The 16,608-nt window shown below is 40.0% G+C and overlaps 2 protein-coding genes across 5 annotated transcripts in view; one reads left to right on the top strand and one right to left on the bottom strand.

Moving 5' to 3' along the window:
* The window catches only part of nrg2a (neuregulin 2a), an 81,285-nt gene extending 75,063 nt beyond the window's left edge, over positions 1-6,222 (top strand). For all 4 annotated transcript variants that reach the window (XM_065962991.1, XM_020633356.3, XM_020633357.3 and 1 more), the window contains one exon: positions 2,939-6,222. In XM_065962991.1, the coding sequence (XP_065819063.1) occupies positions 2,939-3,593 (655 nt within the window). In that variant the 3' untranslated portion in view covers positions 3,594-6,222. The remainder of the gene's footprint in view (positions 1-2,938) is intronic.
* A 2,156-nt stretch (positions 6,223-8,378) lies between these two features.
* On the bottom strand, positions 8,379-16,070 carry slc22a6l (solute carrier family 22 member 6, like). The gene is made up of 11 exons (XM_020633375.2): positions 15,666-16,070; positions 15,028-15,505; positions 14,826-14,929; positions 14,487-14,641; positions 14,193-14,361; positions 13,957-14,080; positions 13,756-13,871; positions 13,446-13,660; positions 13,247-13,355; positions 10,690-10,893; positions 8,379-8,777 (listed from the first exon to the last, which is right to left on the bottom strand). Exons 2-11 carry the CDS (start codon positions 15,433-15,435, stop codon positions 8,690-8,692), a joined length of 1,692 nt encoding a protein of 563 aa, XP_020489031.2. The 5' UTR covers positions 15,436-15,505; positions 15,666-16,070; the 3' UTR covers positions 8,379-8,689.
* Positions 16,071-16,608: the final 538 nt, after the last annotated feature.

Here is a 16,608-nt window from a genome sequence, read left to right as displayed (position 1 = left end):
CCTTTACTGAAAAGATATACTGTATGTTTAAGCATCAACACAACACCCATAAGAACAGCTGCTTAAGAAATAGAACAGAGCCCCAGTTAGGTAGAGTATGTTAGGCTTTGTTAACTCTGTAATTGAAGACCCTGTGTTTAAGGCTTAAAGGAACATGCTAAAGATTGCTACACATGAGGACACACTGCCTTTTGTGTTCTCACCACCTCCTGTACACACAAGCCCTCATTTACTTCAGTTGAAAGTCTTTGAAGCACTTGTAACTCAAATATCATTCCTTGAGGAACCTCTTATATTTAGCATCAGCCAATCAGATATCAGATCACATTTACCAAATGTAATGTACAATGAAAGTTTGATAGAACCTAAAAAAAAAGAGCCCAGTGAAACCACAAAAGACACAATTGATAAGGCAGTAAGAAATTTGGATGATAAAAGCTCAGAAAATCGGAGCCAAGGTGGCCGCAATGCAGACATACAGCATTTCATTCAGGTTATTTGTCAATGAATAAAGGAGGTCACAGAACAGAACAGTTTAATTACTTAAACGCTAATGCAGGGATTTCATAGAAAACAATTAACTGTGCAATGCATAGCAAAAATACGGCCTGTTTAGAAAAAAACTTAAAGGAAGGGCATAGGGGGGAAAAGTAGTTCAAAAACATACTGTAATACTGGATTCATTTGAAAGTTGTGTACTTTCTCACCTCATACATCAATGTGCACAGTGATTATTTGCAGCATGGATGCAACTGTAAGAGTTGCCCAGTGCTGGCCTGCCTTTTAAAAGAACAAGGCAGATTTATACGCTTTGCATGGATACTATTTCTAGATCTAAAAAGAAAATGTTTGGTGACACATGCATACTTGAGGTGTTTCATATGCAAATTAGCAAATGTCCATCTTGAATCATGCTTCAACATCGGATCCAAAAATGGAAGTAATGGCCCAGTGAGGCTCTTAAGTATTTATAGCTGTTTTATGGACGTATTTGAAAATTATTTCAGAATTTCTGTCCAGCACAAGATGCTTGCTGCAGCAAAAGCTTAGACATGACATAAATAACAAGATAGCACTCTCAAGTATGCAGTGTTAGCAATTATCAGCTGAATAACTTGTGTCTTAAATCAAAAACTAACCAGAAAAGATGTTTCGACCTTATAGTAACCTTTAAAGCTCTGAAACTGTTAGATATCAACAAGACCAGCATACAGCAAGCATAAATAGACGTTGGCCATTGAGCTGTTGTGCAGACACAGATTGCATAACCAACATCCCCTCAGAGTCGTTTCAGGTAACAGGCGCCTCTTCCATCATGGGGAGAGCATCTGAATTAGCTGAGTCAGCAGTGTTATGGGAATATCTCAGCCTCGCACACTGCCTGTTGTTGTTTCCTCAAGGCAATACACTTGCGATTGCAAACACTGTGATGCACAATGACTCACCGTCACTGATATGATAACTTCAAGTTTCTCTTTAATGTAGTAACATGCATGTTTAGTTGTTAAATGAGTAATGTATTAAGTCTGTGAGACACAATGATGACTAGATCTGTTTCACATATTTTGACAATTAAAATTTGTCTCATGGGGATTAAGCAGAGAGGGAGGAGGGACATAAAAATGGCAACTATGACAACTGATTGTAAAGACAAGACTCCTGTCAGTCAATTAAACACACTCCATACCTGTCATTAAAGTTTAATATAAGCTTGACAGAAAAAAACATCTAGCAGCCATTGTCTTTCTCCAATGACTTCGACATTAGCATGTTTTTACAAATCTTCCTTAGAAAACCACAGAAACAGTTAACTACATAGTTACGCAATAGCTGGCTGCCCATTGTGCAAAGATAATTAGCCAGGTAAGCTATGGTACAAAAAAAACTGTATTCATTATTCCATGCACTTTCTAAAATGTTTCTTGACAGTAGATGAATGTAAGACTAGTGGCGTGATTTTTACATTTTAGGACATAAAGAATTATTTTATTATTAACTGAATTAAAAGCATTTTAAAGCAGGACACTTGATTAGCAGGACAAACTTGTGAGTCTTGGTTTGAAGCCTGAGGCTGGGGAGGAGGACAGTTTGCTCACCATCAGTCCTCATTGCAGACTGAAGGGAAGCCAAAATAGCTGCTCCTGCCAGACAACCTCAATCTGGGCTTTGGGTTAAACAGCTTGGGAAGCTTTGATATAGTCACGTGAAAGTTGAACTAGTTTTAAGTGTGTAAGACTACCTCAACTTGTTTGTTGTGACTTAAGTCAGTTTACAAATACTGTTCAGAAAAGTTATCAGTTTCCATGAGCATAATATGATACATTTAATCTTGAGGATAATCAGCAAAAATATATATTTTTTTAAATATTCTAGCTCAAAAGTGTATTAAAAAAAAAATGGATCCAGAATAGAGCCCTGGGGAACACCACATGAAACGTGTTAGTGGTGAAGTTAACTTTCCTTCAAAGATGTTTAAGTTATGATCACAGAAGTCGATTCTTTCTAAAGCAGAATAAGGGTATCAAATATATTCTACAATTCACTTAGCAGACGCTTTTATCCAAATGTATTAACGGGAAATAAATACTGCACTGCAAGAGTATAATTGAACTAAAAGACAGTTCTCTCAATTAATGTCAGCCTTCTTCAAAAATTCCTCAAAATAAGAAAGGCCCTAAATCAAACTTGTAATGGGACTGAAAGATAGTTAACAGTTCTGAAAAGCTTCTAAAATGTAAGTGACTAAACATATTTATGAAAAAATACTTCTATGAATATTTAAGCGTTCGTTCACAACTTCCTTGTTGCTTGGTACTTAGGGTACATTGTTCATTGACTCAGCAGAATACTTATGAAGCATTCAAATCCTGCTGACTTCATTTTTCTCACTTTTTTGATGTTCTCGAGATAACTATTCCCCCCTCTGTTTTTACTACAGATATGTGTCAGCTCTGACGACACCAGCCCGCCTCTCACCGGTGGATTTCCATTACTCATTGCCATCGCAGGTGCCTACCTTCCAGATCACATCCCCAAATGCCAGCCATGCCATGTCTTTGCCTCCTGCTGTCCACAACCCCTACCCACTGGAGGATGACCAGCCTCTACTACGCCGCTACCAGGTGCCGCTACACGATGCACAGTGCCAGGAGCCCTACCGGCAGCAGCGTCGTACCTATCTTAATGACAGCAGGGGCAGCCTGCCCTCCAGCCCCTACCGGCTGGCTGAGGAAGAAGACTATGAGACCACCCAGGAGTATCTCTCCTCTCGAGAGCAACCAAAGAGAAGTGGGTCCAGTGGAACTGGGAGCCGGCGCTGGCGGAGATCCAGACTGAACGGCCACGTGGCCCCACGTGGATACGAGGCATCTCGGGACTATGGATCTCGGAGCTGCCTAACAGATAGTGAGTCCGAGGAGGACGGTGAGAGCACGCCCTTCCTCAGTATGCAGAACATGAATGCAGAGCCGTCCACCATCTACAGGCCGGCGGACAGTCGGACTTCTCACTCATCGGGGCGGCACAGTGGGCATGGAAACATGCACACAAGACTTACACACTCACGCTCCAAACCGGACAATACACCCCAGTAAAGAGTGAAAATGAACCAACGAAAATCAATATAGCATAGACCTGCATCTATAAGAAATATTTTTATTTTATATAACTGACAGATATTCTAAACAAATGAAATATTTATTTTCATTTTAGCAAAAGTTGTCTACTAGTTAACAGCAAAGACTTTTTTATAGGGAAAACTCTATTTATATGTACATTTTGATTTACAGCATAAAAGATGTGCCAGTTTTTTCACTACGTAAAAAATAGAGTAATATTGTGGTGCCTTTTGCTGTATGCCGATGCCAGAGGGCCAGTGGAGGTTTTTGTAGCCTTTCTTATATGGACGCCTCATTTTTTATACACGTTTGTTTTGTTTTTTTCCTCTCTGGTTTCCTGTTTTACTTTTTTCTTTCCAAGTTGCATTCTTTGAGGAGTCTAGCCCCACTGGAACATAACCCCTTCCATGTCACGCAATATAAACCACTTCAACATAAAGTGTATGTTTACATTAATATGATTCGCCTGTAGGATTTTTAATTTTGGATCTAATAGAATGCCTGATGAATACAGTTTAGATCCTTTTTGCCCTCTGAAGAAAGTCTACAGAAAGAGAGAGAGAGATAAATCGGTTGTGTGTGCACAAATGACCCGTGTGTGTGTGTGTGTGTGTGTGTGTGTGTGTGTGTGTGTGTGTGTGTGTGTGTGTGTGTGTGTGTGTGTGTGTGTGTGTGTGTGTGTGTGTGTGTGTTAGTGCGCGCACGCACGCGCATGTCAGTTTGCTTGCATGTATTTGTGATGTTAGATGAATTTCCTAGTTTGTTGTGGTAAGATCAAAAATGTGGGTCTCCTGGTGTCTCAGCAGAGCTGACAGAGCGTCTCAGAGGTCCACAGATTAGTGCTTTATCAGAACACTGACCCTCAGTGTAGGTGCACAGGTAAGGCTGCTGTAGGCTCCTATGTTATGCAGGTCATTGCTTGATGTGTTTACAACTATTCTGCCCCCTCTTTCCAGCCTGCCCCAATTAGGTCCCTTTTATTTCCCAGCAGGTTGTCCTCATGTTAAGCCTGTTATGAGGCTAACAAACACTGAGCCGCTCGGCACAGGGGTGACCCCTGCCATCAGAGGTGATGGCAAAACAAAAAGATTGCATCTGTTTCCACTCAACTCAGCCCCCAATCCCATGCCTCATCATCCTTCTGTGTCCATTCTGTTTTTGTGGCTCGCGTAAAAGGCCGGCCACACAGTGTCTCAGGATTTCCACATGCCCCCCCCCCCCCCCCCCCCTCCACTTTAGACCCTGTTCACCCATTAATTCGACTTAAGGTCTACCTAAAACTTAGGTTCTCAGATGATGAAGGCCTAACTGTTCACATACATTCTATCAGTTCCCTGAACCCTCCCATACGAAGAGTAAAGGAAAGCCAAGTGGAAGCAGAACAGTGCAGAACACACTCGACAATATAAACGAAATAGCTGTGAATCTTTGGAGGATCATACAATGCAAAAATATGCAAACTTTCTATTTTGCTGTTTGATTACATCATTTTCTAAGAGGTGACTGTAGTGTGCTGTGTGTGTAAAAAAGCTATGTGATGCCTATAGTGTAGAATGAACTATCATGATATAAATGCATATTTACATGAGTTAGTTTTTAAAGCCATTATGCAGCCGTCTATCAAGCTGTCAGCCTTTCTTGTTCACATATTCACGTCCGATGAATGACTGTGTCCATAACTTATGTTATCACCTGGTTAAGAGCGCTCCACTCTACATGTACACTTCCAGTTAGGTCAGATAGTGTCCCCCTCCAAAAGTACTGTGTACTGCTTTGTATGTTGACGGATCCTGTCGTTTCAAATCCAGTCTTAATATTATAATACTTTAAAAAGGAAACAAAATAATTCAAACCCATTGCCCCCCCCCCCCCCCCCCCCCGAAGGAAAGGAAGATATGAAAAAGGAAATGTATGAAATTTCTTCAAATTGACTTTGTGACAAAAGGCAGATGATGATTCGTCATCACTGTTGGTAAAATCAAGTGAATGCTGGATGATCCTATCAGATTTTAAACTCTTAAAAAAAGATTGATCTGCTATCGTATCTGCTATATGGTCAAAAAGAAACAGTGGTGTTTTATAGAAAGGTCTTTGGTCTCACCTCACTTGCAGATATTTCACTGAGTTTCTCGCCTCTGGGTCAACGTCTGAAGAATGCAAAAAGAAGATTGTCTACTTTACATGTAATACTCCCTTCACCTTGCCAGCCCTCCCACTTAATCAAGATGCTACCAGGCACATCCACTTTTTAATTTTATTATCCTCCCTCCCTCCCTCCTCCCTCACCACCACCACTACCACCACAACACCTGACCCCACCCTCGCTTGAAATGTTTGAACACCTCTCTTCTGCATGTCCTTGTGGTCACGGTTAGATGGGTGCATGGTAAAAAAAAAAAAAAAAAAGCAGCAGACAATTCTTTTTCCAGTCAGTGAAAGTGTATTTCATTTAACATTCAGCAATAAAAAAGAACCTTTCCCCATGTCATTCCTGAAATATGCTAGAAAAAAAAGAAGAAAAAATGCGAGATTGTCATAGATTGTAAAATAAAATGAAAAATGAATCCACCTGTTCATATGAGAAAATAAATCTTTATTCATATCATTTTATGATGTAGTTATTTCTGGAGTAATTTTATTATGAACTTTGATACATCTCTGATCTTCACTTCAGGTTGGACTCTGCTGCCTCAACACACACGATGCACTGAGCGTCCCAGTGTGGGGCACTCACATCAAATCTGGTTATGATGCGTTTAATATGGTGCTTTGGAGATTAGAGATTATAAAAAATTGTGTTTTACATGTTACTTGTTTTCTCACATGATAGCTCATTCAGGAGCCGAGCCACATAACCACATAAAACACCAACATACCTGTGTGTGAGCTGAACATTATGAAATGACACAACTCCTAAAAATGATCAAATATGAGGCTATACATAAACTTAGAAAAAAAAGCTGTTTATTTACTTACAAATCAATCAAAATCATGTAGTTATCTTTTCTCCTATGCCATATCCCCTCTTCAGCTGAATATATTTAAGATGAATTATCTCTTCACAAGAGCTTATTAAAAACCAAACGATATTGCTAAAATAAAAAGAATGTCCCTTTTGTGTTAAAAAACAATGGGGGAATTAAAGGTAACTTAGAGTCTATTATATTGAATGCAAATAGGATTATCAAGAAGGGTGAAACTTTTACGTTTTTTATGACAAAAAAGACAGAAATCATACATACAGTATACATGTACCAGTATTCTAATGATCAGTTTTGCTTATGCATTAGCGTGCATTCACCACTAGATGGTGTCATAACAGCAGGATTCATAATAAGCGTGCCAGAGGAGGTTCACCAGCTTCAAGAAGTGAGAAGGATCCTGTTTTCTATAATGTACTGTCGTGTGTCTTCATTCAAAAACAAACATGATTTGTGATAAATATACAGTAATAATGTTTGTCGGTATTGAGCAGAGCTAGTGATACTGAACTACAAGCAGTTTAAGATCCCATCATCAATTATTGCAAATTTAAAATAACAAAAATCCTCTAGTCAAAAACACAGTTTATTATAAATGAAAATGTATTTTAAAACAAAGCAGTGTCTCTGGTGTTTTATTGAAAGTTAACATTACACTTAAGATGTTAGTTTGTTATTTTACTCAGACATTTAAAGTGTTCACTTTCAGTACACTGACCACAACGGTTTATTGCCTGCTGTTTATATCAGCACAAATATATTGACAAAGAAAATGTTTCCAACTTTAAAAATATGTTTGGTTAAAGCTTGTGTCCCTCTGTGACGGTGATTAAGGAGCAATACAGTAATCCCTTATGCAACGTCAGTTTAATTCATTACTTATTTATATGTTGCAAAATTTACACAGCACTTTTAGACACTGTGAGATGTGAGAGTGCTCAGAGTACGTTAGAGTAAATGAACTTGAGCTTTTCTAGCGCTTGTCTTCTGACTACTCAAAGTGCTTTTACACCGCTGGTCAGACCTACTCATTCACACACTTTATAAAGTGACCATCAGAAGTAGCTAATCCCATTCATACACTGCTGACGAAGCAGTGGGAGCAACTTGAGGTGAAGTGTCTTGCCCAAGGACTCGGACATGTGGCTGCAGGAGCTGGGGTTCTAAGCCCCAACCTTCCAGTTGAGAGACGACCGACTCTACCAACTGAGCCACTGCCGCCCCAGAGTCAGCTTCTTATCTGAAGTTTTTTGTTTTTCTTTTGTTGAACTTTGTCTCAGTGACCATGCAATATTTGGTTTCCCATGTTTGTACCGGCCCTGCAGGCACACTGTCTATGTGAAGTTTAATATTTACAGAGTATAAGGCCTTTTTTGGTCCCGTCTACAGGAAACCAGAGGGTGTAGTGCAAACATTAAACTGAAGAGTGAGAAGTAAAACTCGAGTGGTAACTGTATAGCCATGTGTGTTTAAGAAAATAACTGATTTCAGAAGCACAGGATGACGTCAGGGCATAGCCTGATAGCTGGACCTGTTGTACATCTTTTTTTCCATTGGGTGCCGCTGTCTGTTCTGCACTTGGATTAAAACCATCTATTCATCTTCTGTTTTTCGTCCAACTTTTTAAGGTAATTTATCTGACAGTGAGCTAGTCTCATTAAACGGGCTGTTGTTTTGAAATCATAGTTATCATTTTAGGTGTAGAAAATGACCAGAAGAAGAGAGATACACACAAGACACATTGAATTAATTTCTCATTTAAAAAAGAACAGCGGAGAACTTTAACATGGAAGAGGTTTTTTTATTAAGCATTATATCCTCTTTGTATACACACATATAAAATATAAACATTACTTCAGAGACCTAATCTACTGGACATCAAATATAAAAGTCAGTTTTTTTTAAGCTATTCATTTCACTGTTTGACCTGTTAACAATAACATTGAAACTCCATTTGTTCCAGCGTTCATGACTAATAACACGCTCAAAAAGGAAAAATCAAACAAATAAGCAGGCCAGAAAAAGAAGCAGCACCCACTCAAGTTTCATTAACATGTCAGTAAAAATGTCAGGAGTAGAGCAGCGATGCCCTCAGGCAGTCTGCTTTAGGAGATTCGACTGAATGTCTTGCAAGATTACTGCTTCCTTTGGTGTCTTTTTGGAGCTTCTCCCAGATCCCCTGTTTTAAAAACAGAGATAAAAATCAGACATGGACAGTTTTGGTTTTTTTACTCTTGCTCTCTTATTATAGCCTACAGGTGTTTCTTGAGAAGATTTTGCTCATGGAATAACCACAAGAGGATCTCTGACCCAGAGTCCTTCTGCTTGCTGTGATGTTTAGATTTTGGAGCCTGCAGGATTTTAAGGCCCTATATACCCTAACTCAATGCTCACCAAATCCAACCACCACTAATATTTATGTAGGCCTAAACAATGAAAAATATTGTCTAGTTTAGCCTACACATATCAAAGACACCAAACTGCCTTTTTTTTTAGTTATTATAGCCTATATAGATTTTTCAGTGGCCGGAATTATTGTGCCCATGCTTCATTGATGCTGTGATTTGAGTCCAGGATTATAGTTAGTCCGAGAAGCCTGACTTCTTTAGCCTTAAACTTTAAACATGTTTTGTAACTTACAACAAGACACTGTAAACTCCAGGTGGCACATGAATGTCAAATCTGGGAGGGTCTACTCAGGCCTATTTCTGTAGGCTTGGAAGTCTACAACAGCTGTTTAAAAGCCTATAGCTGTCCTTACAAATGCCTTTTCGTTTTTGTTTTTATCTGATGATAATAGTTTATCATTTCATTAAATATGGGCATTTTAATGACAACTGTTATACTGTTAGACAACTGTTAATGACAATCTGTTATTTTTTTCTGTTTTAAAAGCTTTTGTGATTATGACATCCATAGATTCCTTAAACTAAAAGTCATCAGTTAACATGGTCACTCCTTGCACCCAAACACCGGCACAGGTGAGGCACATGAGCTAAATGGTCGGAACGCAATCCACCGTAAAACAATCCCAGCAAGGCTAACCCATTAACAGACATATAAACGCAATTTATCTTAAATATTATATATTTTTTTAATAAATATATCTGTGAATGCAGATTAAAAAAAAGCCGCTCTTAAGGTCCTGTCCTCGCTTCTCAGGTTGCCAGTTACAGTCAACTTTGTTAACTCACATAAAATAAGCCTTGATTGGAGCTCTTTCATTGCTGCTGGTCTCAGGTGGCTAGACCAAAGATGCCCATGAGTTCTGATATTGTCTTGCAACAGATGGATGATAATGACGACGACAAGGTGTATGAAGAAGATGACATGTAAACGAGCTTCACTAACAAGACCAGGGATGGGCAACTTTGGTCACAGCAAGGGCCACATTAATTTAATTCTCACTGCCAGAGGGGCCAAATTGTAGAATACAAAAACGATTACAGTCAATTTTGTCTCCAATTTAAGTCAACGTATACCAGTGATCAAATATTATTATGGACATACTTCTGGTTTTCATGATTTCATGGCAGATTTAGTCATGTTTTCTTCATGTTCCCGATTAATTGATGTGTAAAAATTTACCTGAGGGCCACGTTGATGGGGGCCGCATGTGGCTCCCGGGCCGCCAGTTGCCCACCCCTGAACAAGACTGTAAGTTAGCATTGTGAGCTAACAGTTAGCTACTGTTGTTTTGTGCTTCATGTCTTGAGCTAACTTAACCAAAACATGCAAGCAGCTGCTAATGTCAGGAATAGTGCCGTGTTGTTCAAACAGTCACGTTTTATGAAGCTGCATTTCCTCAAAGTATTCTACTCAAGCTTCCCTTTTGCAGTTTGAGGTGACTTTAATTTTACTGGTATTATCTGTGATTGTTGTAACTTTTGTATGCATGTCTTGTTCAGAAGTTATCTAGGCTTACAGAGTTAATTTGGCTTGCGATGTACATTTAGTGACATTCATTTAAATAACAACAACATCCCCTTATAGCTGAATGTCTTTGTTCTGTAGTGACATTATTTTTTGTCAGAAATCATAAGCACCTGCTATAAACTTTCAAGCCCAGCATTGCTGCTGGCTGATCTTACCTGTCCTCCACGTCCTGTATTGTGTCTGGAAGGGGCGATCCACGTGTTTCAGGGAGGAATACTGCAGCCACTCCACTGAGAATAGGAAGACCTCCGTAGATCACACCTGGTAACCAGGGCATGTAGTCCCCCATGAGAAGGACCATCGGGGCCACCATAGCCCCTACACGAGCCATCATAGACACCCAGCCCATACCATTCTGACTGAGAGAGAAAACAAAGCTTTAAAATGCCACTTACAGCCATTGAACACTTTCAATCAGAGATGATGATGCATGTGATAAACTATCACTGGCAGTATGTTTAAACTGTTAACGTATTATCCTAAATGGACAGTCCTTAAGAATTTGTTTGGAGGTCTCACTCTGTCTTTTTCAGATTTAGTAAAAATACGTTACTGTAGGTGCAGAGGCGCTGCAACAGCTTTTCAGAGAAACAGCATATTCAGAAATGCTGCACTTTCACTTAAATGAAATGCAACGGCTGAGACGCACAGCAAAAGAAATGAGCGTGTCAAAAACACACACTCAGTCAGAAACATCCAATAGAAAAACGCTGCAAGGTCAGCCCTTTCAACAGACGTACAGTTCTTGTGTATGTGTTTGCAGCACATTGCAGTTGTTGCATTTCATTTGAATGTTTGCATTTGCTCTTGAAAGTGTAGAGTTTATGAATATGCTGCACGATTCTCTAAATGTACCTCATGTCAGCTGCCAAGCCTATGTACCTACAGGCCACTGTATTACTGAGCATCAAATAGTGTTATTATAATTGAATGTGGAAGTCCTATACATCGAAAGAAATGTACAATTGTTATCATACTATCACTTCCCAGTTGGAAGTGGATTGTGAAAATCTGGGGGGGACATCAGTGCCATTAAGGTTTATGAAAATATGAAAAAAAAAAAAACCTATGAAAAAGGTTTATAAAATAAAATTACCCGGACACCATCAGACCACAGCTAATGGCAATGTCCTAGCTGTTCTTACTGTCAGCCTTCTTTTTTATAACTCGATGAATGTCAATGAGTAATGTTAGTATTCTTACTCTTGTTAGATAATGAAGTGAAAGAATGCAAACAGCAGCCGTTGTCTGGTAGCCAGACTGTAATCAAATATGTTTAGTCAAGTTTTAGACTATGTTTGCATCATTTTAGGTGGCAGGCAGAAAATTGGATTTTTGCCTTTGAAAACTATTATTTTAAAATCCAAGTATCTTTTATACCATGGGGAATTCTACTGTCTAAAGTAGCTTGAAAGACGTAGCGTAACTCAGTCATAAAGGAGCATGCCCTGTAGCCCCTCCAGGTGTTTGTTAAGCCCCTCAGGCTCCCACTCTGTTACTGAGTATATCACAGAGATGACATTTGATGGAGGAAATGGGCATTAATTATACAGACAATTTTAAACGGAGCATTTGACCAAGCAGGAGTTGAATGTGGTTTGTTGGTCTCAGGTGCACATCTGCAAGCACACACGCTGCCAGTAAGAGAGAAAAGCTAAATAATGCTCGTCAGGTTAAAAGATCACAAAGTGAGTTTAGCAAATAACAGGCAAAGGTGCTTTCAATGAGTTTTTTGTGATCATGATGCGATGCTGATGATCATCTTGAACTATCGGTGATCATGGACAAAAACCCCGTAAGACATTTCAAGTGAATTCTCCTTTTTTTTTTTACATCTCTGCGTTGCACAAGAAGAATATGTAACTGTGTGGTCATTCAGGTTATGATCATTGTCATGACCCTGGTCTCATTCTAGGCAGCTTTGTTTAACACAGTCAGTAAGTAACTGCCCATATAACCTTTTGTTCACATGCTGCCATAAATCATTTCTGCACACTGAACTGCAGAGCAACGACATGTTCTAAAGCAGATCACTCTATGCACACGTGAGCTGCACATATTTTTGTTTTGGTAGATTTTCACCAATTTGCTACCAGGGATTTCTGTCTTAAAGCAAAGGAGCTTAAACTGCATCCGCATGCCTGGATTGTTCTTATATCTATCCTGGACCTGTAGAAATATAGGTATAGGTATAGAGGTAACATTTTTTGATGATCCCTCAAATGCAGATATCAAACACTTTTGGAAAAGGATGGTCACTCAACTGGAAAGTAGAGTAGCTGCTCATGTACAGGCATCACCGCCTGAAACTGTGGAGTGATAATGCTGGTTGTAATCCCTATAGCGCCCTCTGCTGCAGAAAGAGAACTGCTAGTGTAATACGATGAAACTCAAATGAAATGCTTTTTGACTGCTGAATAAATGAAGTCATATTGGGGCATAAATCTGCAATAAAATAAGCCGATATCGGTAGTCACCGGATATGCTTCTATCTACTGATATTATTGACTGGTGGATAAGTTGGTTGGGCTCCAGTTTATATTCCTGACAATAATGTACAGATGATAAACCTGGCTGCAGACTTCTTAAACGGGTCTTTTACAAGGTTTACAGAAGTACCGGATAGAAACAGCTGAGTATCTTACATATAAAGGGAATTGAATTCCTCGAGTGAATCTATAAACCTACAACATTGACATGTTTCAGACTCACCGAATGATTGTGGGGTACAGCTCTCCAGTATAAAGGTAGCAGCAGTTAAAGGAGGCAGCAAGGCAACCTTTACCCATCACAGCCAGACTGGTGCGCACAGTCTGTTGATCTGCACAGGAGAGGAACATGCATCAGGTCGTTTTCCTGTTTGTATGTGTTCTGACAATCACACTGTATTTTGTATGGGTGTTTTAAATACCATAAGGTACCAGCACGTTGGCCAGAATAGTCACTCCAGCCAATATGAGAGCACCGCACTGTGATGGCCGCCTTCCGATGTAACTCATAGTCACAGTTATGACGACTTTAGCAGGGATGTCGACAGCTCCAAAGATCACTTGGATTAGGTAGATGTTCACCCCAAATTTCTGCAGATCCATAGAAAGACCATAGTAGGCGAAGCTTGTTGATAACCTAGAGATTCGAAACAAAAAAAAGTAGGCGCTGTGTCATTGAAATGTTCTGAAAAGGCTCAACGTGGTTTTACATGACAGATGTGTAACATGTACCAGACAGCACTAAGGCAGAGTGTCATATTCCTCATCGTGGTGGTGCGGAACAAATCAAGGATGGTGTAGTTGCCGTGCGAAGAGGACAACTCTTTCTTCATAGATTCCTGCACCATCTGTGTACAAAAAAGAAAGGGTTTTGTCAGTCTAGATTTATTCTAAAACGAGGTAGATGCTGCAGAGACTTTAACGCTCCCTTACTTTAACGTCAATTTTTTCTCCCTCCTCTTGCCGGCCATTAAATCTGGCCACGCTTTGAAGGTTTTTGACGGCTTCCTCACAGTTATTACTCAGGACCAACCATCTTGAAGACTCAAGAAACCACCTGTAGAAGACATTTGCTCAGTGTTGATTCATAGTGTGAGAAGTGACATTGATCACTTAACCTTCAGAATCCATCATCAAAGAACTTTTATTTTGAGAGTCTTGGTACTCACCATGAGTAGAGGAAGAAAACATAGAAGGGCAAAGACACAGTCAGGGTCAACCACCTCCAGTCTCGGATGAAGTAGGCTATGACCGCCAGGATCAGCTGTCCCACCGTGTAACAGTAACCTGTTAATGTCCCCGTCACAGTCCGTATGCGAGTGGGGATCCACTCCACAACTTGAAATAAATGAATGAAGAAGAGATATTTAATGGACTTTGATTATTCAACATGGCTGATTTCAGTTAGGTCCTTTTTTAACACAATACTTTAATTGTTCCCCCCCTCCAGGGGAAAGGCTTACTGAGCGAGAAGGTGTTGAGACCCATGCCGGACAGAGACATGCCACACATAAACCGGAACAGGCAGAAGAGCGAGAAGGAGGGGGAGAAAGCGACACACGTTCCTGACACGGCCATCAGCAGGTTAGAAAAAAGCAGGAGGTTGCGTCGTCCGTATCTAGGGGTTACCACACAGTGAAAGTGGTGTTTGGCTTGTACAGTTTACACTTTTCTCATGATATTTATATACATTTTTTAAAAATGCACGAAAAATCTTGCAGAGATTTAACATTTATGATTAGTGAAACAGATAAATGTCTTATACTGTACAGAAGCTTTCAAATGACTTGCACAAAGTTTACCTGTCTGACAGACCTCCAAAGATAAAAGCTCCCAAAAGCACACCTCCCATGTAGACTGTTTGACCCATTTCCTTCAAAGAGCGCATATCACACACCAAGTGCCACTGACAAGAAGTAAGACAAATGAACACAAATGACCAAAGACACACACGCACACAATCATGTAAAAAAAAAAAAAAAAAAAAGAGATATGTAGTCCTACATCAGATATGATGGTGGAGGTCATCTCAGTCATGTTGTAGGACCATCCATCTGTGCATCCCTGCAGGTCAATGTTCACCCCATCATCCTGAGCGTCTCCCTGGTCCCCTGAGCTGGAGGTCCCGTTCTCAGCTATGAGGTGCCATTGTGGAGTGACGTAACGCTGACACCTATGCGGCCTTCCATTCTTGTCCAGCGGCACCGTGATCAACAGCATCTGCTCCGCACTCAGCCGGGACTGAGAGAGGTTAGTTTGAGCGCTGCAGTAGTGAGCGGGCACGGCGGCCACAAAGTTCTGCAGCAGATTGTGACTAGCCATCAACAGGACAGGTATGACCAGGAGGGTCACATGCAGGATCTGGAAGCGTCCTGTGCTGCCCACCTGCTCCAGGAGGTCCCCAAACGCCATAGTTTGTTCTTGTAGAACTCTACAAGCCGACTTGAATGCTAATGGAAGGTCCTGGGGTTTTTAGGTTCCTCTAGAATATTTACAAAAAGAATAATTAGAATTAGAATTTCACAAAAAAATCTAAAAGTATTTAGTTCTGTGGAAGTATTGGGAGTAAAAAAGACACTAGCTGCATTATCTAATTTATCTTGTGCATTTCAAATATGTAAAGAAAAAATAAATAGACTCACCTGTTGACTTAGTCTTCTTTTGTAACATAAAACATCTTTAAAACAATGTTTTTTGAAAGCAGCTCCTTCATAAAAAAGCTCATGATATTGTCACATCAGATAAAATCCTGGCAAAGTGTTCTTGACTCCTCAAAAAAATAAATAGAAAAAAATCAAAAAATAAACAGCAGTAAAAGCTGCCCTGTTGCTGCATGTGTTGGACCCAGTAATCGACTTTGAAATTCCTGCAGCTTGTCTGAACTTTGGATTATTTCGAAGTGCAAAGAAACCTCTCGAGGTATTAGCAGCCTGCTCTCTAAACACAGAGGTAGAATGCTGAGTCGTCGCTGTGCAGGAAGAATGTTTCAGGAGGACTGAGCTCCAGCATGAAGAGTGAGCACGTAACTTAGCTTAGTTCCTTTTCAATCACCCCTCCTTATGAAGGACAGGGTGATGGAGTGCATGCGTGTGTGCGTGTGTGTGTGTGTGTGTGTGTGTGTGTGTGTGTGTGTGTGTGAAACCTGAGTGCACATGTGAGGTCAACCAAATGTAATAATGTGGCTTATCAGGGGTTCTCTTTGTTTTAGTGATTATGCCCAGTTTGATTTAATCAGTTTGATTTAATCATCAGTAGAGATTGGTTTGGATCAAACAAAAGAAGAAAAACAATTTAAAAAAAAGTGCAAAGCATGACAATAACATTCAACTGTGTGACTTCAACAGGATGCACTCTAAAAACAAGTTACAGGGACAATATAATGACTGAAACGATTAGACTGTGTTTGCACAGTAAATCTTTCTAAATGTTTCTGCCTGGTTTGAGTCCTGGTGAGTAGTTTTGAGGAATGTCTACATTTGTGTCATGATCAGCATGAGATGTCATGTGGATGAAGCTGCAGGTGCACCAAAGCATAACAATAAACTCTCAGTTTGGTCAGCTGCGAGGCTGTAATCACTGAAGAGT

The sequence above is a fragment of the Labrus bergylta genome, chromosome 14 (genome assembly GCF_963930695.1).
Source record: "Labrus bergylta chromosome 14, fLabBer1.1, whole genome shotgun sequence".
In the NCBI taxonomy this organism is placed as follows: Eukaryota; Metazoa; Chordata; class Actinopteri; order Labriformes; family Labridae; genus Labrus; species Labrus bergylta.
This window is presented reverse-complemented; position numbering and strand designations above follow the sequence as displayed.